Source organism: Epinephelus lanceolatus, chromosome 8 (assembly GCF_041903045.1).
Source record: "Epinephelus lanceolatus isolate andai-2023 chromosome 8, ASM4190304v1, whole genome shotgun sequence".
Lineage (NCBI taxonomy): Eukaryota > Metazoa > Chordata > Actinopteri > Perciformes > Serranidae > Epinephelus > Epinephelus lanceolatus.
The window spans coordinates 6,253,046-6,278,292 of record NC_135741.1 but is presented as its reverse complement, the minus strand read 5'-3'; the positions used below and the strand labels follow the sequence as shown (position 1 = coordinate 6,278,292).

At 41.8% G+C, this 25,247-nt stretch overlaps 1 protein-coding gene across 1 annotated transcript in view; it reads left to right on the top strand.

Annotated features, from left to right (window-relative positions):
- Positions 1 to 24,510, top strand: part of spryd3 (SPRY domain containing 3) — an 84,720-nt gene extending 60,210 nt beyond the window's left edge. The window contains exons 9-11 of the mRNA XM_033629166.2: positions 8,463 to 8,582; positions 9,096 to 9,235; positions 20,287 to 24,510. Coding sequence (XP_033485057.1) covers positions 8,463 to 8,582; positions 9,096 to 9,235; positions 20,287 to 20,421 — 395 coding nt within the window. The 3' untranslated portion in view covers positions 20,422 to 24,510. The remainder of the gene's footprint in view (positions 1 to 8,462; positions 8,583 to 9,095; positions 9,236 to 20,286) is intronic.
- Positions 24,511 to 25,247: the final 737 nt, after the last annotated feature.

Here is a 25,247-nt window from a genome sequence, read left to right as displayed (position 1 = left end):
TATTGGGCACGCGACCAGTGTTGACCTGGATCACATGTAATGTGTATTATTGACTTTAAAGGTTGTGATTTTACTCCAGATATATTCCAGTTATATACACAAATGCCTGCCAACCATATCGCTGCTCCTTTGTATAGCTTGTATAGTTGGAGAGTTCTTTGGCCTGCGCTGGTGTTACCACGAGTGTTTGTGTTGGGAGTCGGCCCAGTGTGGACCTCCATCCTGCGTGTTGGCTCGGCTTGTCTCCGCAAGTTAATGGGCCGTGGGGCACTGCAGGCCCCTGTGGGCCCTATCAGGAGCAACCAGCCATCCAACCAGTGAGTGCTCCTCAGCAAGCCTCATTAACCCTGTCACCTCCTCCAAACCCCCCATCAGTGAGTCACACGTGCTATGACTCAACACCCGCAGCTGAAGGTTGTGCCCTACCACCACCACCGCCACCATTCATCCCTCACCACCAACCCAGCCTCACATAATAGGGCTCAGTCTAACTTCTGTGACGAGATCTAATCTGATTCCAGATCAAGTTCTGCAAAAACAATTATTCAATACCAACATGATGTGTTTGGGGATTATATTTCCATCTCACTCAATGGGACAAAAATGGATTTGGATGACAGAGTCTCTATAACATCAACAGGCACAGAAGGATGACACACACTAACCATTATCTATTTCAAGCCGAGTTGGGCCGGGCATATTATGTCCATATCATAATGCAAGACTTGATATCGTCTTACAGTAAAGTGATGTAATTATCTGAGTTTACCAGACTGTTCTAGCTGCTCTATTATTTGCCTTCACCCCCTTTGTCATTATATCCACATTACCAATGGTTATTTATCAGAAATCTCACTGTGTAAGTATTTTGTGAATGCACCAAAAGTCAACCCTACATTACTGTCACAATTTCCATATCAAGGCATTTGGTCAAAAATACCATAACATTTAATTTTCTCCCTATCGGCCAGCCCTTATACCCAGACCACATATGCCTGTAGTGTGGATGTTGCCAGAAAAATATTCTCAGTCTTGAATAATGTGCAGATTATTTCCTCAGTTAGTCAATAAATTAATTGCTTGGTCCACAAAATCTGAGAAAGAAGCAGTCCCCAAAGTGCAAGTTGACATATTCAGATTCTTTTGTCCAAAACTCAAAGATTCTTTTAGCTATCATAACCTGTTCTCATATTAACTCCTGCTCATATTAACTCCTGACATTGTCCAGAGAAATCAGGTCTGGGCGTTGCCCCCAGTTGCCCTTTCACACATGTAGCACACAACAAAAGGGTTGCCTGTGTCAGATGTGTTCCCACCTCCTGGGAATACTTTGTTTAGTTTAGGTGAGGGTTGGCGCCCAGGTAGATCATACATGAGACAGGAAATTACACAAAAAGTATGCTATGGAAAACGCTGTGTTTTGTTTGCATAGCCAGTGTATATTTTGGTCATAACAATCAAGTTTCCTGCCGTTCCTTTACAGTAGTTTCCCAAATTCTCGCTATCTCTCCAGTTAGACATTTCTGTCGGCTTCTTTGTGTAAATGACCCTTTACCCTTGAATGTTTGTATTCGTTTAATTTTGCGCCAGTTGCGTGATAGAAACATCATCAACACGATTGCATGTAAGAATTCTGCGGACAATACCTGCTCTAGTTACACATGGGCTCAATCGGATATTACGTTGATTTTGTACCAGAGAGCTGGCAGGTAAAGTCTGTCTGGTGTTCAGTCCAACTGATTTTGGATGTTGTGTTATCACATACAGCTCCTCTGGGTAATGTCTACAGAAGTTCAGGGTTACAGTGCAGAAACTATTGACATTAGAGAAGCTGGAAGCAGAGAGTTGATGGTCGGCTGTCAGTCAGTCTTGACCAGTTGGTGAGTGTCTGTCATCCTAGTCTTTGCAGTGTGTGCCCTGTTGGCCCCCATTGACTTTTTTGAGCTCATCGGTGAGTGAAATCACTCTTCACTTGGCAGTTTAGGTCTGCGCACAAGAATAGATACAGAAGTGAGGAAGGTAAACAAAGAGCTTAAGTCAAGGGGGTGAGATCGAAACAGATTATTTTTCTTTAGCCATTGAGTCTTTAGCAGAAACATTTCATGATGGTATGTGTTATTCACTGGTGCAAGGTAAATATGCTTTCACTTTGCGACAATGGATTGTGTTGTTAATGTGCTAACTGGCTAACTAGCATCATGACGGTCTTCCAGTTTCCATTTTTGAATCACGAATACAGGCTACGGCTGTCTGCTGATATGGAGAGTTATTTCCTCTCGCACAGGCACAGAGTGTACGTGCTGGTTGGCCGTCAGCTGTAGTCTTTGTGGTGTGTTCATGTGCAACTTTTGGCTGAGACACGGCAACATAAGGTGACACAACAGTTGGCTTTTGCTGCCAGTAGTTCTTTGATGTCAGTCTGGTGTGTCTGGACCATGAAGGCAATATATCCCTTTGTCTGCCATGATATGTGGCGTATCTGTGTCACTTTATACATGCATGTTTGGTGGTCAACGTGGTTGTAAACAAACCAGCCAGGACTGCAAATTACAAATACTTTCACTAGTGATGAGTCGTCTGCCAGTTATTTATCGTTTTCTCTTTATTGTCAGAATAATAGTGAAAAGTAATGATGATGATATTAGAAAGCTAAAGCTTAACCCAGAAATGTTCAGTTTATTAACACACAAGACAAAGAAAAGCAGCAAAACCTCAAATTGGAGAAGCTGGAACGAGAGAAATGTTTGTAAAAAGAAACTAAGGAAATTAGTTCATTATCAAAATAGTTGCAAAGTATTTTTTCTGTGGATTAACCAATCATTTAAGCTCTAAAACCAACACAGTGTTGTATGTAATATCAGCCCCACCACAAAGCCTGGAGCAGGACACAATAACATTACAAGAGTCTGTACAGCCTCGCGGCCCAGTAAACTTCTTCTCATGCTGCACTACTTCACTCTGGAGAAGATCTAACCAGAGATTATTTAAATGTATTGTTCATATAGTTCACAAGCTGGGTTCTCGCAGGTAAATGGACCCAAGAAGTACATTGTATATTATATATCAGCAGCTTTGTTTGTGATATACTTACATGGCAGCTGCAAATGGAATTTAGAGTAAATTCTTAGGAACATGTACAAACTCACATGTGTGTGAAATCATGGAAGAATATAAATATTTTGTTTTAATTTTTCATGTTTTAGGAGTCTGTGAAGTCATTGTTCCCCGGGCAGGGAAGCCCAGTTTTTTCCAGACAAAGTCTCATGTTACGAGAAAGTCTGTTTTCCTTTTCCCAGCTGGTCTCAGTCCTCAGTCAGAGCCTGCCCTCTCCTCCTGTCGGCTCGGCTCCAGACCCCAAACTCAGCTCCAGTTTTCACCTCCTGGTTGCTGCGAGGATCAGCCTTACATCCAGCACCTGGTGGCGGTCACAGTAGCTAACATTGTTAGCTTTACCAACAACTGCCTCAGTTTACGATCTTGACTTTTGCATTAACACCACCACCAGTATTCTGCTCTGTACACTCTCACCGGCCTCGGAGCCAAACCTTGGTCAACACCTCTGTGCTAATTTTAAACCCTGAAGTCTCCAACACGATTTTTTAACATTTTCCACCACAGCTGAGCTCCAAGTTGAGTTGGCTTCCTGAATCTCGATTTCCAACCTTTTTAAGTACCAAAGCACACTTGAGAAAAGCAACAGAACACTTTTGTTGTATGCTCAAAGACAAAAATAGCCTTCCACCACTGCCAGCCAAAACTCATTTCACTGTTACTTACAGGTTGTGGTGTGATGAGATTATTGACAAGAAGTGTTTATTGTACCAGGAAAAATGTAGTGCTTTAATCCATTATTTCTTCCAAATAATTGATTAAACTTTATAAGTTCAGTTTACTCATCAGGAGGGGGTCTAATAATTAAAAACATTCATGAGCGGTAGTGGTGGGAAACAGCCATACATCTATGGACCCATACATACTAGTGCCTAAAATTCAGGATATCTCGGTCTCTGCTGCTGCCCTGGGTGGCATAGTGATGCAGTGGTTAGCATTGTTGCCTCATAGCAAGAGGGTTCCTGGTTCAATCCCAGGGTGGGGGAGCCCTTCTGTGCGGAGTTTGCATGTCCTCCCTGTGTCAGCGTGGGTTTTCTCAGGGTACTCCGGCTTCCTCTCACAGTCTAATGACATGCTAAATTAATTGGTGACTCTAAATTGGCCATAGGTGTGAATATAAACACGGATGGTTGTCTGTGTCTTTGTGTGTCAGCCCTGTGACACTGGTGACCTGTCCAGGGTGTACCCCACCTGGATAGGCTCCAGGCCCCCCACAACCCCCAACAGGATAAGCAGTAACGGAAAATGAATGAATGAATGAATGAATGGTTGCTTAAAAAAAATGAAAAACAGACACACACAAAGAAACACAGAAAGCTTATTTCTCTCTATTTTTGTTCAAAGATTTGTTGTAATCCGTGTTAATGAGTCAATGTAATCCTCCATCCACCTGAGGTGGGGCATATACAGATGCAGATTTAACAGCTTCACTACTACCCATGTGTGCCAAGGGATGGTCACAATAGGAGGCAACTCTCAAATGTTTTTTCACACAACACAATGTGACAGATGTTACAAGTTTTGAGGGGGCGAGCTGTTGGTATGCTGACTGCAGGAATGTCCACCAGAGCTGTTGCCTCTGAAATTAATGTTCATTCACTACCATAAGACATCTCCAATGTCGTTTCCTGAGAATTTGGCAGTACGTCCAACCAGCCTCACAACCACAGACCACGTATAAGCGCACAAGCTCAGGACCTCCACATGCAGCATTTCCAACTGCAAGATTGTTTAAGAGCAGCCACGGAGATCAGCTTCCCTGAGCTTCCTGGTTTCTGAGGTTTGTGCAGAAAATGTTCGAATGTGCAAAGCAATTACTGCTTCAGCTATACAGGTGGCTGGTCTCAGACGATCCAGCAGGTGAAGATGCTGGATGTAGAGGTCCTGAGCTGGTATGGTTACATGTGGTCTGTGGTTGTGTGGCCGGTTGAATGTACTGCAGAATTCACAGAAATAACATTGGAGATGTCTTAATGTGTGGAAAGGAACATTAAGTTCAAGGGTAACAGTTCTGGTGGGCATTTCTGCAGCCAGCATGCTAATGGCACGCTCCCTCAGAACTTGGGACATTTGTGGCATTGTGTTGTGTGGTCAAACTGCACATTTTAGAGTGGCCTTTAATTGTGAGCATCCCAAAGAACACCTGTTTAGTAGTGATGCTGTTTAATCAGCTCACTAACAAAAAAAACAGTGTGCAAAGACAATGTTTTAGATGTTAAACTTAATCTCAATAAAAAAATGGGAGCGAACACAGAAGTGTTGCTTTATATTTTTGTTTAGTGTAGTATCATCTGAGCCCTGATCTCATCATGTATTAAGGACACTCAAGAAATAAACAGTAGCAAACGCAAAACAAAAAAATCCGATTGTCATTTAGTCACCATCTGTTAAATTAAAGGGAGAACATCAGTCATATGTATTAAGGATAATTAGAGGAACTGATTTAGTTGTAAAGTCTTCAAACTGTTAATGTAGTCGGAGTTAGCGAAACCACAAATAGACTTCAAATAAAACTGCGAACAAACTGTGCGAGAATTTTGAAGATTGCCTCCAGCGAACATCCCTCCAGCCGCAGCCCTTGATTCTCTGCCAGGCTTCTCCCACCTTTCCTGTCCCAGTGAACGAGCTCCATCCTTAGGCCCAAACCTGGACTTCCACACCGCCAGCTCACCTCCAGCGCCAGCCCTGCTCTGCTATTTTTAGCGACTCTGCGCCTGTGCCGGCGTGGCCCCACTGTTTGCCTAGTGTGTGGTGTTGTGACAAGGGCCCGCATGGGAGCTGTAATGATACAGTGTCTCCGTCTCCCTCCCGGTGCTCAGATAGAGATTGTTTAAACAGTATCCTGAGCCGGGGACGGGTCCCATGACAACTCCATAAATATTTACCAGCAGCAGCCACGCCGCTTCGCTTGAGGAGCGCTTGTCTGCAGGCTACCTCTGCAATGTTTTTCTTTTGCCCTTTTTTTCCATTGTTGTCTCTCGCAACTGTAGTATGTGTTGTTTTGATGATTTCCTTTGGATGTTGATGTCTTTTTTTGTTTTTACTAGCGCTGCTTTCGCCTTTTTTTTTTTTTTACACATCATAAAATGACAGGAATGCCAGGATGTCCTGTGTGTTAGCACTACATTATATGTACACATGTTGCACGCTGTGGTAAACACATTAAAAGACAGTGAAATTTATGTCAGCCCAGTTCAGCAATGGGAAACATAACGGAGGAGCAAAAATAACCTCACTCAGGGTTTCCAAATATAAGGCTTTTGAAGATTTTTCAAGACCTGCATTTCCTTAAAAGAGGCCTTAGATGGTATTAAACCTGGAATTTGATTTACAAAAGTCTCAGATATCATCTCTTGCCTGCAGTAAGCAGTAATGTTTGTTATTAAATGTTTTTGTATCTGATCGCAGGCTGCCAGGAGACGTTAAAGCTCAGTTAGTTTAATTGTAGACGGTATTGTCTGTACTGGCTTTCCATCTTGCTTCATCATTTATACTCGTAAAACAGGTGATAAATTACATTCCATGTGGTATTGTCATAGATTATTGCACAGCTTTGTTGAATGCACAATTCTGATCAGTTAAGGCATTCAATGGTCTGTTATTTCTAAAGAACAGACCATAGCTATGATTAAGAGGCTGTTTTTATGGACGCAGTTCTGATTATAGAGACACAGCGCAATGTGTCATACACCCACCTAAAGGGGAAAACTATCAGCGCCACAGTATGCAACCAAGAACTGAAACACTGACAAAATAAGTCTGTAGCTAGCTATAAACATTAGATATCAGCATGTCAAAGGATTATTACAGCACCTTATGTCAACCACAGGACAAGTTACATTGACAAACTCATATCGACGGTCCATGTCACTGTCCCTTCTCCTTACCTTGCTTATGTTGGAGAGATGATCCCACTGAATGGCCAGTAGTGACACTTTGACATTTACAACTGTTTGATCAAATCACCAGGTAAGATCATCCCTAACCCTGACAAAGATCAAATCCAGACATCACATAGCTGAGTTAGCTTCAACCTCTACAGTTACATGCAAGAAGACCTCAATGCTTGCTACTTATAAACACACTGACCCACTTTTGTGACGGAGCCAAGCCGTCTTTGCGAATTGTGTGTTATTATCAATCCTCCAAATTAACTTTATTCCTCTAACCTCTGAACCGGCATGAAAGCTAAGCGATGTACTGCTGTGGATGGCACGTTAGTTTGGATCCGAAAGTGACACAGTAACACAGACTAACTGATCACGGCTGACGTGCAGCAACTCTATTTTGCAAGTTGAAATTGTAGTTTTTGTCAAAGGAGTTTGGTGACTTTGAAGAGAGATAATGGCTTCAGTTCCCCGTCAGAAAGGGACGTCTGACGGCAAGGTAGCAGCAAATATCTTTATGTAACATTTTGTCATATGGATCACTGTAAATTTATTATATGACATCTATTGAACGTCTGTCCGTCCTGGAAGATGGATCCCTCCTCAGTTGCTCTTCATGAGGTTTCTACGATTTTTTTTTTCCTCGTTAAAGGTTTATTTGGGGGGAGTTTTTCCTTGTCTGCTGCGAGGGTCCAAAGGACAGAGTGATGTCGTATGCTGTAAAGCCCTGTGAGGCAAATTGTGATTTGTGATATTGGGCTTTAATTGAAGTGAAAATTTTACACTGACTATAAATAAGTACCTCATAAAATCTGATATAAACCTACTTCAAATATGACTTACCAGAAAGCTTAATGATTTTTTATCTGTAATTCTCAGTTTAATTTTTATCCAACTAGACAATAACTTTTATCTACCAATGAATCAGACATCAAGAGGACAGTATTCATTGAGATACTGAGCTTTTTAACTGACTCTATGTCCTTATCTTAATACGAAAAGAAACTTAAAAGTGGGTTAATGACAAATAGATGTGGTACTGTATAAATCATAACTGGTTTATTTGATGTTCTGTTTATTTGTGTGGTAGATTGTGTGGAAGATATGTAACTTTATTGACATTTTACTTTGCATCATGTTGTATTTTTAAATCTGTACGTTTTAATCCACCCTTTAGGTGAGGCACCAGGAAAAAGCCCTTTCTGGGTTTCTACCTCACCTGCACATTTAAACTGTTTTCATTATTTTTTACTTTTCTCTGTTCTTTTTATCTAAATGTTCAAATAAACTTCAACTAACCCTTTTAGTCATTGTTATCAGTGCTCTGAAACATTTCACATGAACCCGCCCTTTGAGTACAGTACTCTGGCAAATATAATTAGTTACATTCCACCACTGTTGTAAAGTAAGAATTAACTAATATCTGCACAATTTAAAGTGCCTTTCTCACCTCTTCTCTGACAGATGACGGCAAGATCTTCCACGGCAGCGGGGTCGGAGATGCTTTCGGCCCTCGCTGCTTCAAAGGTGACATCATGGGCTGCGGCATCATGTTTCCACGAGACTACATCCTGGACGGAGAAGGTGAGGGCAGAGGGTTCAGGTGCTGCAATTACTCCATCACTCATTAAAGTGGTTGGTGTGTCTGTGGGAGGGTGCGCTCCTTAACCTGCTTATCGTGGTTTAGCGTAAGGCAACATTCGGTCTTAACTGAGTTTATTGTGTTGCATGTGGGAAAGAAATTGGATGCAAACCAAAATCCCCCGCACTGAAAACAGAGCAGTCACTTCAACGGGAAATTCTCACCCCCCCCACTTTCCATGATGGACAAATATAGGCTTTCCTGCTCTCAGGTGGTTTCAGTAAATCCGTTTCAAATTACCAAACCTGTGATAACAACTCAAAGACATCAACTAGTGTAATCTAACCTCATTTTAGGGCCCACTAACAAAACAAAGCATCTCAGGTTGTGGCATTAATTAACATGTTTTGCTGTCTTACTTCTCGACTTGTGTTTCCTGGCCTGGTATCAACTATTCATCCGCTCTGCACATGAAAGCCTTCAGTGAATCACACTGTGCTGCGGTTTGTCCTCAGGTGACGTGGACGACTGGGAACGGCTGGAGGTCCGTCCAGGTCACGCAGGCGTCCAGAATGTCCTGTACCTCAATGACGAAGAGGAGGAAGAGGAAGATGGGGAGGAGGTAGAGCAGGGGCAGGAGGGCAGGAAGGTCACGGTGAGGAAAACACAACACAGCTGTGTTAAGCATTGCTGCATATACAATAGCTATGCATGTTATAGATTAATTTTATGACTTAAACAATAATACAAACCTGCAGTGACTTGCGTTTGGTGTGGCCACTAGAGGGCAGTGAACAAGCTGTAAACCAAGGGCTGGCAACTTTTCTGATATGAAGCACCATTTTTGGTGTGCCATATCATGATGGTGTTAATCCTTTGTTCCTTAAAATGCTCCAGAACAACATGTGCTATGTCCTCACCTTCTGTTGTTTGAGGCAGTGGCAGAGCTCCTCCCTGACAGTCAAATCACAGTTTCTTACTCTGACTGCAAAACATGGTTTTTCATTTTACATCCACATTCTCATCAAGTGCATTGCAGAAGTTGCAAACTTTACGTGTGTGTGTGTTTGTGTGTTTGTCCCCTTTCGTTATTCTGTGTCCCTCTTCTAAAGTTGGAAGTTTTTGCTGGTCCCTGAATGCAGCACAAAACTTTTCATGAGCTCTTTTTTCTCGCCAGCAGTGGACTTTGAGTCACAGGGTGGATAATTGATCTGTCAATCCGGTCAGATCAGATCAGAGTTGGTCAGATCAGATTGATGGACGAGAGGAGCAGCTGTTTGTGAGTGAACACAATGAACGGTTACATTTCACTTTCACTTTGTCTGGCGTTCTGCTGTGCCGTCTTCACCCAGAGTACACATACAATGAATAACCAAACAGTAGGCTGTTCTTAAGGCGGCACGGTGGTGCAGTGGTTAGCACTGTCGCCTCACAGCAAGAGGGTTCCTGGTTTGAACCCAGGGTGGGGGGTTTGAAGCAATTCAGATGAATCTGTGTTCTTCCTGTGTCAGCGTGGGTTTTCTCCAGGTGCTCCAGCTTCCTCCCACAGTCCAAAGACATGCAGGTTAATTGGTGACTCTAAATTGTCCGTAGGTGTGAATGTGAGTGTGAATGGTTGTCTGTCTCTATGTGTCAGCCCTGTGACAGTCTGGTGACCTGTCCAAAGTGTACCCCACCTCATGCCCAGTGTTACCCTGCGACCCCTAACAGGATAAGCGCTTAAGTGAATGAATGAATGAATGAATGAATAGGCATTATATATTAGAACAGCGCTCCTCATGAACGGTCCAGCTCCACAATAAAACCAATACATGGTGGCAGATGCTGTTACCGTGACAGGCCACCACAAATGAATAAGTGTGGGAAACTCTACACTTTACTCGTACTCGTACTCGTCGTCCTCCGCTTATCTGGGTCCGGGTCGCGGGGGCAGCAGCCTCAGCAAAGAAGCCCAGACAGTCCTCTCCCCAGCCACGTCCGTCGGCTCTTCCGCGGGAACCCCGAGGCGTTCCCAGGCCAGCCGGGTGATGTAGTCCCTCCAGCGTGTCCTGGGGCGGCCCGAGGTCTCCTCCCGGTTGGACATGCCCGAAACACCTCCCAAGGGAGGTGTCCGGAAGGCATCCTTACCAGATGCCTGAGCCACCTGGGGAAACTCTACACTTTAAGAAAAACTCTCTTGCATACTTATTGCTAGCGTGCTATTACTTACACGGTGTGCCAATGGTGGCACGCATGCCCAAGGTTGCAGAATCATAGACATGTAAACGCTGCATTGACTGTGTCAGCCCCTTGCAACAATACGTCTGCAGCGCCACCATATTCAGGGTACCAGCGGATCCTTGAAAAGTCTTAAAAAGTCTTAAATTCATGTATCTAAAAGTAAGGCCTGAAAATGTCTTAAATTCATTAGAAATGTCTTAAATTGGTCTTAAATTCATTACTCAAAGGTCTTAAAATTGTTGCGGAAGGAATATTTAATCTGACTTTCTTTCTTTTCTTTTTTTAATTCACGCGGCACTTTTCTGTGAGTGTCCATGCGCCGTCCAATAACGGCGCACGTTGGCGGTAGCACATACACAATGAATGGGTTCGTCAACGGAGGTCTGCGCTTTGCGCGCTCTGTGTGAAAAGGGCTTAACGGCGCGCGCTGGCCACCTGACACTCAATATGCTGCTGTAGTCGTTTGTTTTCCAGACGTGAGTATCTTTGAGCAGTGAAAGTTATTATTTATGACTTTTTACTTGTCGGCAGTGATTTGTTTTCCACAGAGCTCTACGTGCGAGCATTTTACTCGCATTTGCAACGAAAAATAGTTTTGTGCCAGCAAAATAAATCATTCAGCACAAGTGCGAGTCCAGATTTCAACCAGCAGCAGGAACGAACGGGTGCGTGCTGTGGCCGTGCTGCCTGCTCTCTCCGGTTTTACGCCAGGCTCGGCTCCTTTCAAAGACTCCATGCGAAGCACTCCTCCGGGGTTTTTTCAGACCTAATTATATTGCGTTTTGCACAGCAGCGACTGGATCTTTGCTCTCAAACCACAAAAAATGTGATGGCACAACAGTCTCCTTCAGTACATTATTCTATGCTTTCTTTTGATTTTCACATTGGCTAGTCATCCTGTTTAATTTGTCTTCTGATTAAATCGGAACCGCTGAAACAAGTTGTAGGAAGCCTCTGCAAGTAATTGGTTGCTGGCAGACACTCTGTGCTGCAATAAAATGGTTAATCAGCAGTGCCGTGCACTGTAGAGCTGATGCGCTGCTGGTTCTGCCGGCCTGAATAGAATATAATGTCTATAGCCTACTGTTGTGTAGGAGCATTTATAGACTGAGCTGAGTAGTGATGCGCAGGTCGACCCGTAACCCGCGGGAGCCGCAAATGGACCTGCGGGTCGGGCAGCAGTAATCGTCTGTTAAATCGGTCTGTAAATGATATTTTGACATTATTATTATTATAATCTATAATCTATTACTGTCATGGCATCCGAAGGTACTGATGCGTTGAGCAGGTGACAGTCCGCGGTTGTTTTCAAAACACACTTGTGTCACGCACTCCAAAAGAAACTTGTTGAAACTTTAAACAATTTATTGTACAAAACGGGGGAATCAAACGTTGACAAAAACGGTTCCATAATTCATATTAAATTCAAAAGATAACGAAAAAACAGCTACAAGTTAGAGGGAGTAGTGGTTAAGTGGTAAAACTTGGCATTGATCCACAGCCTCAGACGGATGCGCTCAAGCGTGCCGTGCACACAAGCTCCGTTGGTAGGCTATACAGCCATGGCCAAAAGTTTTGAGAATTACACTAGTATTGGTTTTTACAAAGTTTGCTGCTTCAGTGTTTTTAGATCTTTTTGTCAGATGTTACTATAATATACTGAAGTATAATTACAAGCATTTCATAAGGGTCAAAGGCTTTTATTGACAATTACAGTAAGTTTATGCAAAGAGTCAATATTTGCAATGTTGACCCTTCTTTTTCAAGACCTCTGCAATTCGCCCTGGCATGCTGTCAATTAACTTCTGGGCCACATCCTGACTGATGGTAGCCCATTCTTGCATAATCAATGCTTGGAGTTTGTCAGAATTTGTGGGTTTTTGTTTGTCCACCTGCCTCTTGAGGATTGACCACAAGTTCTCAATGGGATTAAGGTCTGGGGAGTTTCCTGGCCATGGACCCAAAATTTCGATGTTTTGTTCCCCGAGCCACGTAGTTATCACTTTTGCCTTATGGCAAGGCACTCCATCATGCTGGAAAAGGCATTGTTCGTCACCAAACTGTTCTTGGATGGTTGGGAGAAGTTGCTCTCGGAGGATGTTTTGGTACCATTCTTTATTCATGGCTGTGTTCTTAGGCAAAATTGTGAGTGAGCCCAGTCCCTTGGCTGAAAAGCAACCCTACACATGGATGGTCTCAGGATGCTTTACTGTTGGCATGACACAGGACTGATGGTAGCGCTCACCTTTTCTTCTCCGGACAAGCTTTTTTCCAGAAGCCCCAAACAATCGGAAAGGGGATTCATCAGAGAAAATGACTTTACCCCAGTCCTCAGCAGTCCAATCCCTGTACTTTTTGCAGAATATCAGTCTGTCCCTGATGTTTTTCCTGGAGAGAAGTGGCTTCTTTGCTGCCCTTCTTGACACCAGGCCATCCTCCAAAAGTCTCCACCTCACTGTGCGTGCAGATGCACTCACACCTGCCTGCTGCCATTCCTGAGCAAGCTCTGCACTGGTGGTGCCCCGATCCCGCAGCTGAATCAACTTTAGGAGACGGTCCTGGCATTTGCTGGACTTTCTTGGGCGCCCTGAAGCCTTCTTCACAACAATTGAACCTTTCTCCTTGAAGTTCTTGATGATCCGATAAATGGTTGATTTAGGTGCAATCTTAGTATCAGCAATATCCTTGCCTGTAAAGCCCTTTTTGTACAAAGCAATGATGGCTGCACGGTTTCCTTGCAGGTAACCATGGTTAACAGAGGAAGAACAATGATTTCAAGCACCACCCTCTTTTAAAGCTTCCAGTCTGTTATTCTAACTCAATCAGCATGACAAAGTGATCTCCACCTTGTCCTCATCAGCACTCTCACCTGTGTTAACGAGAGAATCACTGACATGATGTCAGCTGGTCCTTCTGTGGCAGGACTGAAATGCATTGGAAATGTTTTTGGGGGGATTAAGTTCATTTTCATGGCAAAGAGGGACTTTGCAATTAATTGCAATTCATCTGATCACTCTTCATAACATTCTGGAGTACATGCAAATTGCCATCATAAAAAATGAGGCAGTACACTTTATGAAAATTAATATTTGTGTGATTCTCAAAACTTTTGGCCACGGCTGTACTATATTTTTACATTTTTAACAATGCAATTTAAAAGTTTTGATTTTTATTGGTAACCTATATTTACCAACAACAAAAAGACTACATTTAGCACCAAAAAAATATGTAAAAAAAAAAAAAAAAATTAAAAAATAAAAAAAATAAGTAAATAAAAAAACAAATATCGAATACCAAATTTTCATAAAGAATACCTACCCATAGAAACGAATATTCGAATATCCGAATATTTGGGTACAGCCCTACCGGCGACAGAGAAATCTGATCCCAGGTCCAGTACCCTAATTTCCTCTTTGTTGGTGTCATGACTGCCCAGTAGTACCTGGACAACCGGGCCGTGGTGGCACACAGGTATGTGGCGTGTCAGAGGAGAAACGAGCCGTTCACATTTCTGTCTTTGTGGCAGGTAACGGTCCACAAACCTCACCGCACTTTAGGGACTGTTCTCTACTTATGAAGGGACTGTTCTTTACTTGTCAGGGGAGGAGGGTGGCTGGTTGATTTTTATTTTATTTATTTATTTTATTTTGATCCCCCCTATGTTAATCACTTATTGATGCTGTTTTTGAAGTATGAATAAGTCAATAAGTAATCTATTCCATTGAAATATCATTGATGTATTATAGAAAAGTGATTTATCTTTTTATAAATGACATAAGGGACATCTGCCTCATTTTCGCTGTGGTATCCTGATACTACTCAGAACCATGATATATAGAGATATTTCACTGGTATCGTACTGTGGGTCCCAATTTTGGTACCGTGACAACACTAGATGTCACAACCATTCCATTCGGAGTTGCGCAGTTAAGCGGCTCTGGTGCCGCTTAAAAAAATGTTCCCCCACTTCTAATTTTACAAATTAAGCACTGGTTATAGTACAGCGGGATCCCCCAACCATCGCTTATATTATATTAAATTCCATTCAAGGTGGCATTAAAAAGGTCTTAAAAAGTCTTAAATTTAACTTACTGAAATCTGCAGATACCCTGATATTGGAGAGTGCAAGGCCAGCCTGTGCACAAATGACAGTAAACAGCTGAGCTGTGTTTTTTTTCTTAAAGATATATATACTGTATATATATATTTTTTTGGCATTTTTAAGTCTTTAATCGACAGGACAGACAAGTATGAAAGGGGGAGAGAGAGAGGGAGTGACATGCAGCAAAGGGCCACAGGCTGGAGTCGAACCTGGGCCGCTGCGGCAACAGCCTTGTACATGGGGCACCTGCTCTATCCACTAAGTCACCGACGCCCCACTGTGTTTTTTTTTTCTGGATAAAAATCACTATATTGTTTATATTTCTCAACTAATTGCAATGAGTCGTTTTTATATTTAAAGGTTTCTGATCTTTATTTGTAAAAACTCATGTCTGTCAAGCATGGATTCGGCTTATTTTCATTAGTTAAATACTTGTGGGAACATCCCGATATAATATATTTTAATGTGAAAGTAACGTTAGACAACCTATCATCTTGCTAGTTAACGCTTTATACTCATCAAATCCTTGATTATAACAGAATATTGTAACTTTCACCATTACTGATTTTAGAAAGGCCACCACAAGATAGCTTGTTCTTTGTTTGGATTATCAAAGGGCCAGTGGATCATATATGTTTGTTTCCGAATATTAGCGATCAGTCAAAGCTAACGTAGCTAGCGCACTAATGCTAGCGAGCCTTTCACTTTCCTTTCATTTTGCCTGGATGGAGAGGAACCACTCTAAACGCATCTTAAATAACATAAACAAAGAGCAGGTTTTCTTGCCTTGGTCTTTTAAAAAAGAGCGGTGGTGAAGGTTACGATATTCTGTTATGATCAGTGGAATAATAAGAGGACAGTGTTAACTAACTAGCATGCTTGCAAGTTAATATGTTGTCTACTTCCACACTATATTATATAGGGATGTCTCCTCAAGTATTAACCAAGGACAATAAGCCAAATCCATGATTGACAGACATGAGAATTTAAAATTCCCTAAGACAAGGAATTATTTTATACCATGTAAATAATTCAGTTCATGTAAGTGGAACACACACTCCTCTATTGAGCATCCAGCAGCAGTTAGAGCCTAAATATTGAGATTCTGTTTAACTACTGCACATACATCATAAACCCTTGAATATAAAAACAACTTATTGGAATTGGTCGACAAATATAAACTTTATAGTGCTTTTCATTCAGAAACACGGCAGCTCCCCTGTTACTTGACTTTGGTTATAGGCATGTCTTGCACTCTCAAATATGGTGTCGCCGTTGACGCACAATCCAGCGGCCAGTGAGGTATGTACGTTTCTATATCTATGCTGTAAACACTGACATGTCATCACCTTTTAATTTTTGTGTGGTGAACGTGTTGGCAAACAGATGCTGATTTACACATCCAGCAGAGACAGAGACAGAGCAGCATTATCATTAATTTAGAGTCATGTTTGTGGCCACCTGATGAATGTGACAGTTATTTTCTCTCACTGTAGCTCCACCAGCTCCTGAGGGAAATATCTGTCTCTTTAGCTGCTAGATGTGACATCGTGTTCACAAGCTGGTCTCTCTGTGTCTCTGTTATCTGGTGCTGAGATAAGTCGTGTTGAGTGAGGTTTTTAGAACGTCTGTACTGTCACTGAAAATGACACAGTAGAAAATCTCAGCGAACCTCGAACTCACAGCCAGTATGTTCAGTGAGATAACACTGTGATAGTTTTCAGCTAATAGTGGTGAGTCAGCAGTAAACATGCTAACAGATTAGCTCACCAGCAGGTGATAGCTGGGTCATGATGGGTTAATGAGAGCAGTGAGAATGAAACAAGCTTTAACGTTGTTTAAACCAAAGCAGCGAGCTCGAAGACACTGAAGTGTTGGTGACATTTGTCTCCCTTCACATTACACACAGTCATTTAATCCATTTCAAATATAAAGATATTGATTAAGCAGATGTTTACTGAGTTTAATCGGGTAAACCAGTTCATCAGTGTTTCTCATTTATGTATTTTTAATAGATTTTTGACAACAATGGCGCTTTTAACACAGAGAAATGAGATATACTGTATCAGGCTTTGAATTCACAGTTTACACTTGGATCAATTCACTGCAGTTTTTTTAAAGTGTTTTGGTCACAATTACACAAATCATTTTTTCCAGTCACTGTCCTACAAATATTTTAATACACCGGAGGTTAGAAATACTGTACATACATATGGAGATATACATACTGTAAACAAAGGGAGACATACAGAAATGCTTCACAGTGGGGCTGCAGCTGATTAATCTACTGATTATTTTGTCATTCAGTCTTTTAAATCAAGTGCAGCAGCCAGCGCTGATAATAATAATAACAATAACTAGTCCATACCCATTGGTAGCTCTGTCACCTTCTACCTATGCCAGTCCTCAATGCCTATGTGCAGTTTCACATAGATTGACCACGTCAGTGAGTAGAAAATCGTGGGACAGACAGAATGACTGACTGACAGAATGACACACTGACAGTTTCCATGATTATGTACAGCATACCATACCATGACTTAGAAAATCAACCAAAAACCAAAAATTAGAAAAAACCAAAACATTGGTCCACAGGGGGCGCCACAGTGATCGGTCGCATTTTAGCCATTGTTAAGCATTTTTCTGTTGTTATAGCGCCACCCAGTTGCCAATTAGAGTTAAATTTCTCCAGTCACCTTGAGGCGTCCTGTTCTACATATCTACCAAGTTTAGTAAAAATCCATATGGCGGTTAGGCCTAGATAAGAAATGAGCTCTCTAGTGCCCCCATTTTGTTTGATGGGGTCAATAATGGAGGGGTCCCCTCAGATTATGTGTGGTCATATGCCTACAAAGTTGCGCGGTGATGGGTGAAACCCTTGAGATGTTATACACCTTTATGTGATGAGCCACGCCCTCCGCAATATTCATTGCCTTATAGAAGCTCAGTTTTAGTAAGTTTTCCAACTTTTGCCAAGAGGGAACTTTAGATATTGGTCCCTAGATTATGTTCACCCAGTTTCATGCAGATCGCTCAAACTTCCTAGGAAGAGATCCATTTGAAGTGTTTTTCAAAAAATTCAAAATGGCGGAAAATCTATATAACCGGAAGTTATGGGTTCTTGAGGCAAATGTGTTCCTCATGAGGAGAGGCATCTCTGTGCAAAGTTTCATGTCTCTACGACATACGGGGCATGAGATATGCCCATTCAAAGTTTGCAATTTCAGTCGGTTGCTATAGTGCCCCCCTTTGGCCAATTGATGTAATATTGCTTCATTCGCATCCTCCCATGACCCTCTACCACTGTGTCAGTGTGTTTGAGTGCTGTGTGACTTTTAGATCCAAACCTACCTGGCATCCACCACTTTGCGTTGATTAGCTTCTGTTCCAGTTAGGGAGTTAAAGCCCTGACGCATCAAGCTGACAGTTGGCTGTTGGTCAATGTTTGGCCATCGGTGAGCTTCCCTTGCCCAAGTTGGTGCGGTGTGTTCCGCACTGTTGGCCCTTGTCGGCACTAGTCAGCCTTTTCCCACTGATTCAGCATGTCAGGGTATCGGCAGAGCCTATCTATGATTGGCAGTTTAGTTCAGCGCACAACAAGAGAAACGGAAGTCAGGACAGTAAACAAAGGCCCAAAGTCAGGAGGGAGTGATATTGGAACAAACTTATGACATTAAGTAAGATTATTTTTCTTTAGCAGAAACGTTTCCTGACGGTTTGTGTTATTGTTCACGGGCGTAAGGTAAATATGCTTTGTTCTGTCAACATTGGGTTGTGTTGTTGATGAGTAAACTGGCTGACTAGGGTCAAGACGTTCTTCCAGTCTCTCTTTGAATGATGATTACAGACGACCGCTGTGTGCTGGAGTGGAAGTGTATTCCCCTCATGCAGGCACAAACATACGTGGTAACTGGCCGTTGGTTGTATTCTTTGCAGTGTGTTCATGTGCATCTTTGTGGTTGAGACGCAGGTGACATGAGTTGACACTGCAGAAGGCTTTCGTTACTGCTAATTTTCTGAGGTCAGTTTGGTGTGTTTTGGCCTTGAGAGGATTAAAGCTAATTTGGAAGATCGATTACACAGAATTCCTGAAGAAGGCTTGGCTCAGTCACAAAGAGTCACATCAGGGTGGTTTATATGTACAACGTCATCATGCAGAAACCTACGTCAGGTCACATGGGAGAACGTTTTCAGCGGGGCTTGTGAAATAACATTTTTGATGCTAAAACATTTAGTTTGACCAAAATGTGAATGTTTGGATTTGAATACATGAGAAACATTACTGGGAAACTGCAGAGTGATAGTAAAACCTTAAAAATAAATAGATAAATAAATAAAGTGTACCCGTCTGTGAATACAGCAGTTTTTTGATATTGTTCAAAAGACCAGAAAGCTCAGCAATTTGCATCACAAAGATACTTTCATATTCTGGTGTATCATCACTGTGACCTTTTATATGTCAGTCCACCTCTCGCTGTAACGTACGTCCAGGAAGTCACTTTACACTCTCTTCATCTGACCACTTCATGTTCCAACTGTTTGTTTGTTTGTTGCTTTAATTACTGCGGGTTGCACTTTGTCTTGACTCATAGCTGCCAGGCTAACGTGCCCACACAGTTGTGCAAGTCGAGGCCAGGGTGGGGGTCACCGAGCGGGTGTGAGTGCACGCGGTACTGAAACCGAAGTGGGTGAGAATAGAACAGGCTGTGCCGTAATCCAGGGATTTGTCAATATTTATTCAGCAGGACATATTACCCTCAATGCACTGCTCGCTGACATCACAGCGGTCTCTGTGGGCTTGGCTGCACGTGTGTGCAGGCGTGTGTGGGGGGTGTCGGTGTTGTTCAAACTAATGAAGCCTGTTGCAGTTTCACTCGCCCTTCATCTGTAATTGAATAGCGGTTAAGCCTTTCTTTTTTTTTCGGGTGGGTGGTACAGTAAATGTTTGATAAGTGACTCAGCCTGATTTTTTTTGAATGCACACACTCCACAGTACTTCACTTGTTGTTTTAGTGTGTCGGTATTTGCTCTCAGACTTGGAAAGAGGCCCTTGGTATTAGCATTGAAAAGCTTGTTGATGTTCTTTTGAGAACAGCTGGATAATGTTTGATCATTCGCTGATTTAGTAGAGACATGTTCTGTAAACATTGACTTTTTTCCTGCTCCAAGAACACAGACATTATACTGTCACCTATTTGTTTAACGATATTTCCTAACTGCAATTCCTGTTTACAGCTGGCACACTGTGTGCTCAAAAATGAAGTTTGTGTTACTATCAGTCATTATGAAAAGACATTTCTTTTATGAGTAATTGTTCCATCAGTGGATTTACCAACAGTGAAATGTGTGTTTTAACTTGCTGTTGCCCCCCTGTGGTCCTGCAGGTGTTCTTCACGAGGAACGGGAAGCTGATGGGTCGAAGGGAGATGGGGGTTCCTCCTGGCGGACTCTACCCAACTGTGGGGATGCTGAGCAGCGGAGAGAAGGTCAAGGTTGATTTGCATCCCCTCAGTGGATGAGCGGAGCGCGTGGACCGGACTTGTGAAGCCCTGCAAACAGCTGGCTGCGCTGTAGAGCTCACCCACCGTAGCCTAGCATGCTGCTAACACTTGTCAGAACACACTCAGTTGCACACATGCACGTTGCTGTCGTCGCCCTCGACGCTGCCTCTGCTTTTATTTATAAGACCTGTACATTTTCACAGTCATCACAACAACACAACCGGATTGTCCTCCTGGGCGTGACGTAGCAGAGAGGTCGTACATGAGCCGCGTAGGTTACAGCATGCGGACCAGACAGCTGCACCTCGAAGCTAAAAACTCCCGGAAGATATTTAACTGTTAATTCTATGCAATCTGTACTGCTATCATCCTCACATCTAACCGCCCTCTGCATGCAGTGTGTGTCTCAAACACTGAGCTGTTAAATCCCTCTCATGAGGTCTGGCACACTTTGTTTATTTTATTTGTCACGACCCCAAGCAAAGCAGAGCGAGGCCAACAGTTGTGCCGAGTCAGAGCTCGTTGGCGGTTTATGTTTCAGGGAATAGACCCCCCCTCTCTCTCTTTCTCTCTCTTGCTCTCTCTCTCTCTCTCTCTCTTTCTCTCTCTCTCTCTTTCTCTCTCTCTCTCTCAACTTCCCTCTCCCTGTCCTCTCTCTGGGTGAGGCTGCCCTCCTGTGAGCGATCAGGGACCTGCTGTTGCCCCACCTCCCTCGCTCGCTGCTTTCCCAGAGCTGGCTGGAAGTGAAGCGTAGATCTGTTGCAGTATCTCAGAAACGCTCATTTTGTATGAGATTATTGTAAAGGATTATTACAGGTTTGGCAATCACAACCTCACGTAAGATGCTGTAACCGAGCAGCGTTGGATCAGAGTGGCTGAAAAGATTTGTGAGTGCTTTCATAGTTTCACGTATGAGCCAAACCACAGGTATATTTTCTATAAGTGCTCTGGTAAATACACATTTAAATTTATCTCCTACGTCAAAAGTTCAGGGAACATGTTTCTGTTTTTGCACTTTGGGGAGGCTGAGGAGACTTTTATGGCAGACATGAATACAGTGGGTGAACAAAAGAAATCAAAAACATTCCAGTATAATGCAGTCCGATGCAACTGCACAATCATCAGCCATAAAAGTAACCATCTGAAATGAAAAGTTGCCTTTGCAAACCTCACACAGGAGTACGAGTTGCAGGGCTGTGGTATTGGACAGCATCATACTGCGATGTGTTATACTGTGTTTTAATGTTTTGTTCTCCTTGTATAAGCTTTACACACTGTGCATGTTCGCTCTCAATATGAAGAATTATTTCCCATCTTTCCTTTTTCCCACTTTTTTTTTTTTACCACAAAGTTAGAATAATGTGATATTTTTTCAGTTTAGTTTAAAAGAACGAAACGATCCGCTGAAATCAACTTCTTGCTTTCGTAGTCAGAGGATAACCTTCTCTCCGTGATGCCAAATGTGATGTAGAATTAACTGCTGGATGTTTTATTGTTTTGTTTTTTAAGATAACGATAATAATGTTTGGTTGCTGCTTGTTTGCGTTTGTGTGTCTGCACAGAATTCGACAGCAGCACCAGAGGTCTGTATCATAAAGACAGATTAGTGTCGTCATCTAAATTTGGGCATGACTTAAATCAGAAAGCTGGCTCACTTTTAACTTGGTTTGATTGCTATCGTTACCAGTGTTGATTATGACAAGAATTTTAGGTTTAGTCTTCATCACTTAATCCATGTTTTAGTTGTTTTATTTTAGTCAAGATTTAGTCAGTGGAAATTTTAATAATTTGATAAATGTAGTCAGTGTTTATATCATAATTTTCTAAGACAATCTGATGATACTGTCATGGAGTTTGCTTTTAAAACTTCCAGTGAGAAGTAACCAGACTTTGAACTATGTTTTGTTATCTAGGCTGAGAAATTATGGCTGCACTGAATAGTTCAAAGCTTCATGCATGACATTCATATTCTAAATCAACGATCGAAAGCTGCCTAGCTGTGTACCTATATACTGTAAATATAGTCTGTGTTTACCATTCTTTATTTCAGCCCTGTTTTTGACTGTCAGTACTTTCCCTCTCTGTTGTACCTTCTTTAAACTCCTTTGAAATGGTTTCTCTTATTCATAATTGTTTCGTCATTATGAGACAAAAAGGCACTAAAATGTCACTTTAGGAAATAAATATACTTGCTTCAGGCTAAACAAAAAATATTGTTGAAAATGGCGACCGTATTTTGAAATCCTAAATGAGAATTTGTGGTGTAAAACAATTAATTAACAGTTTTAGTCATTCTTCCAAGCAAAAATATTGTGAAAAAGTATTCGCATCTTAACAGCATAGTAATAAACTGAATTTCTTTGGGTTTAGGACTTGTGGTTGAACAAAACTTGAAGATTTCACCCCGGCCTCCGTGGAAGTTATGATGGTTCTTAACTCTTTTTTATGTTGATAATCTAAAGGGATTAATTATTTTTGTTGTTTAAAAAAAGGCAGATTAATTGATAATAACAAAATGATTGTGAGTTGCATCCTTTGAAAATTGTCACATGTATTTATAACATTAACGTCACTTTATTGCTCATTTTTTTCACAGCTTTTCGAGTTGTGTGATTACACGTGTGTATTTCATGATTATATTTTGCTGCTGCAGCGACCTCATCTACCTGCAGATTATTATTGTTTCAGCTCTCATCATATTAAGAATTTCCTCTAACGGTTTTTATGATTTTGCTTAAAGAGTACTCCACTGATTTAGCTTTGCATTCCTAGAAATGTTGTCAGGCTCTTGATTGACGTTTTTGTGGATAACATGCAGCCAAGAGCCCAGACCTGAATCCCGGCTGCTGCAGTCAGGACTTAGCCTTAATGCTACATGCTCTACCCAGTGAAATACTAAAGCACCCCAACATTTTTCTCTTTGCCAGAACCTGCCGCCTACATTACCCACAGTGCAACTGCAGAGAGTTACTGTGGAGATGCAGGTGTGTTATGCTAGCAGCTTGTGTAGCCTGGAGCTGCTAGTGTCAGGCAGAGATGAGGAGCGGGCTACACAGGTCTGGTAAGCTCACTTCTTTCTAACTCCACCCCTCTGGATTTTTTCAATTTAATCTTGTACCTTTGACCAAACCAGCTGTTAGCAAAGGAGTCTTGACAACTGTCTTCATATTTTAATACTCTTAAATACCTGTACTTTGATGTGTAAATACGGTTAAACAAACTCACTCCAGGCTGGATTAGTAAACACCGGTTATCCAGGATTACCCGTGTGAGGCTCAGTTAAACCAGATAACCTGAACAGACTAAGTTAAACTTGCTTTGTGATACAGACCTCAGAGTTAAACCAATCTGTGCAGGTGATTAGAAATACTGTCGAGTTTGAGTGGGAGCTGGTTTCCACATAAATTATTTAGAACGAAGGGAATGACATCATTATTAATTAGCTGAAATCATCCAGTCCCTCTTCATCTCCCCACATCTGTGTTTGTCCGTGACATCATCCCTACAACATAAACTATAATGTACATTCCTCTGCACCTTCCCGTAAGGTGCTCTCAGCAGGTCTCTGTAGTTTTATCATTCACACTGCAGACAGTGATGCTAGAAAAATAACGTGATGTAAAATTACTACACAGGGTTAACTATTAAATCACATATCTGCTGGAGATTGTATGTTTGTGTTTAGCTGTTGTCATGCATTTTGTTTTAGAGCCACTGATGATGTAAACATATGTAAATGAGTCGTGTGTTTTTCTTCTTCTCCTGCAGGGCTGGACAGAGACTTAAGATCAGGTTTTTACAGCCTGAACTGTTATTATGCTAGACGGTGCAAAGATATTAACGAGACACTGATGTGGACTTTTCGGGCCACGTCTTAAGTTCAGGGTATTAAAGTCACTTAAGTTAAAGTTTACTCAGAATCTCAGTTTACAAAATGTGTCACGGTTCAACCAAATTAGAGCTAAATCTGGTTTTAAAGTTTTGTAGCGTCTCTGATTTTACTCACCAAGGACTCCTGTAATAATCCCTCGCCTTGTTGACTTGCACTATAATGGCCTTGTTCCGTACATGTATGATCATCAATAAAGGTTTCAGTAATGTAACAAAGAGTGGATTGTTTGGTTTGTAAAAAGTTATTCAACCATTTTTTGGCTGTGTGGCTAATTTTGGTCAGCCAGTATGAAGGGTTTATAAGGTGTGCTTTTTAGATAGTTAATCAGTATTCTTTTAAATGTTTTACAGATCTGTTATAAGACAGAATCAAGAGTTTTACGTCACACGATATAATACAATAAACATCTCAAATGAACCCTCCACTGCCCTTCCTCCCACCTCCATCGCCACCTGCCTTAAGGACATCAAGGCCCAATCCCATTTCTCATTTTCGCCCCTACCCCTACCCCTCTTTTTCGAGTGCCCCTTGCAACAAAGTTACAAGGGGTAGGGGTTGAAATATTCCCCTATGAAATGGGACAACCCTTCATACCCAGAAACCTCACAACTAGCGATTTTTTTTTTTGTTATGTTTGTTAGAACAAATGTACAGTGCCCTCCAGAAGTATTGGAACAGTGAGTCCAATTCGTTTACTTTTGTTGTAGACTGAAAACATTTGGGTTTGACATCAAAAGATGAATATGAGACAAGAGATCAACATTTCAGCTTTTATTTCCAGGTATTTACATCTGGATCTGATACACAACTTAGAAGATAGCATTATTTGTAATGGAACACAAAATTTTTAGGTGAGCAAAAGTATTGGAACATATAAACTTCAAATAGATTAAAGTGAATGAGACTTAATATTTAGTTGCAAATCCTTTGCTTTCAATAACTGCATCAAGCC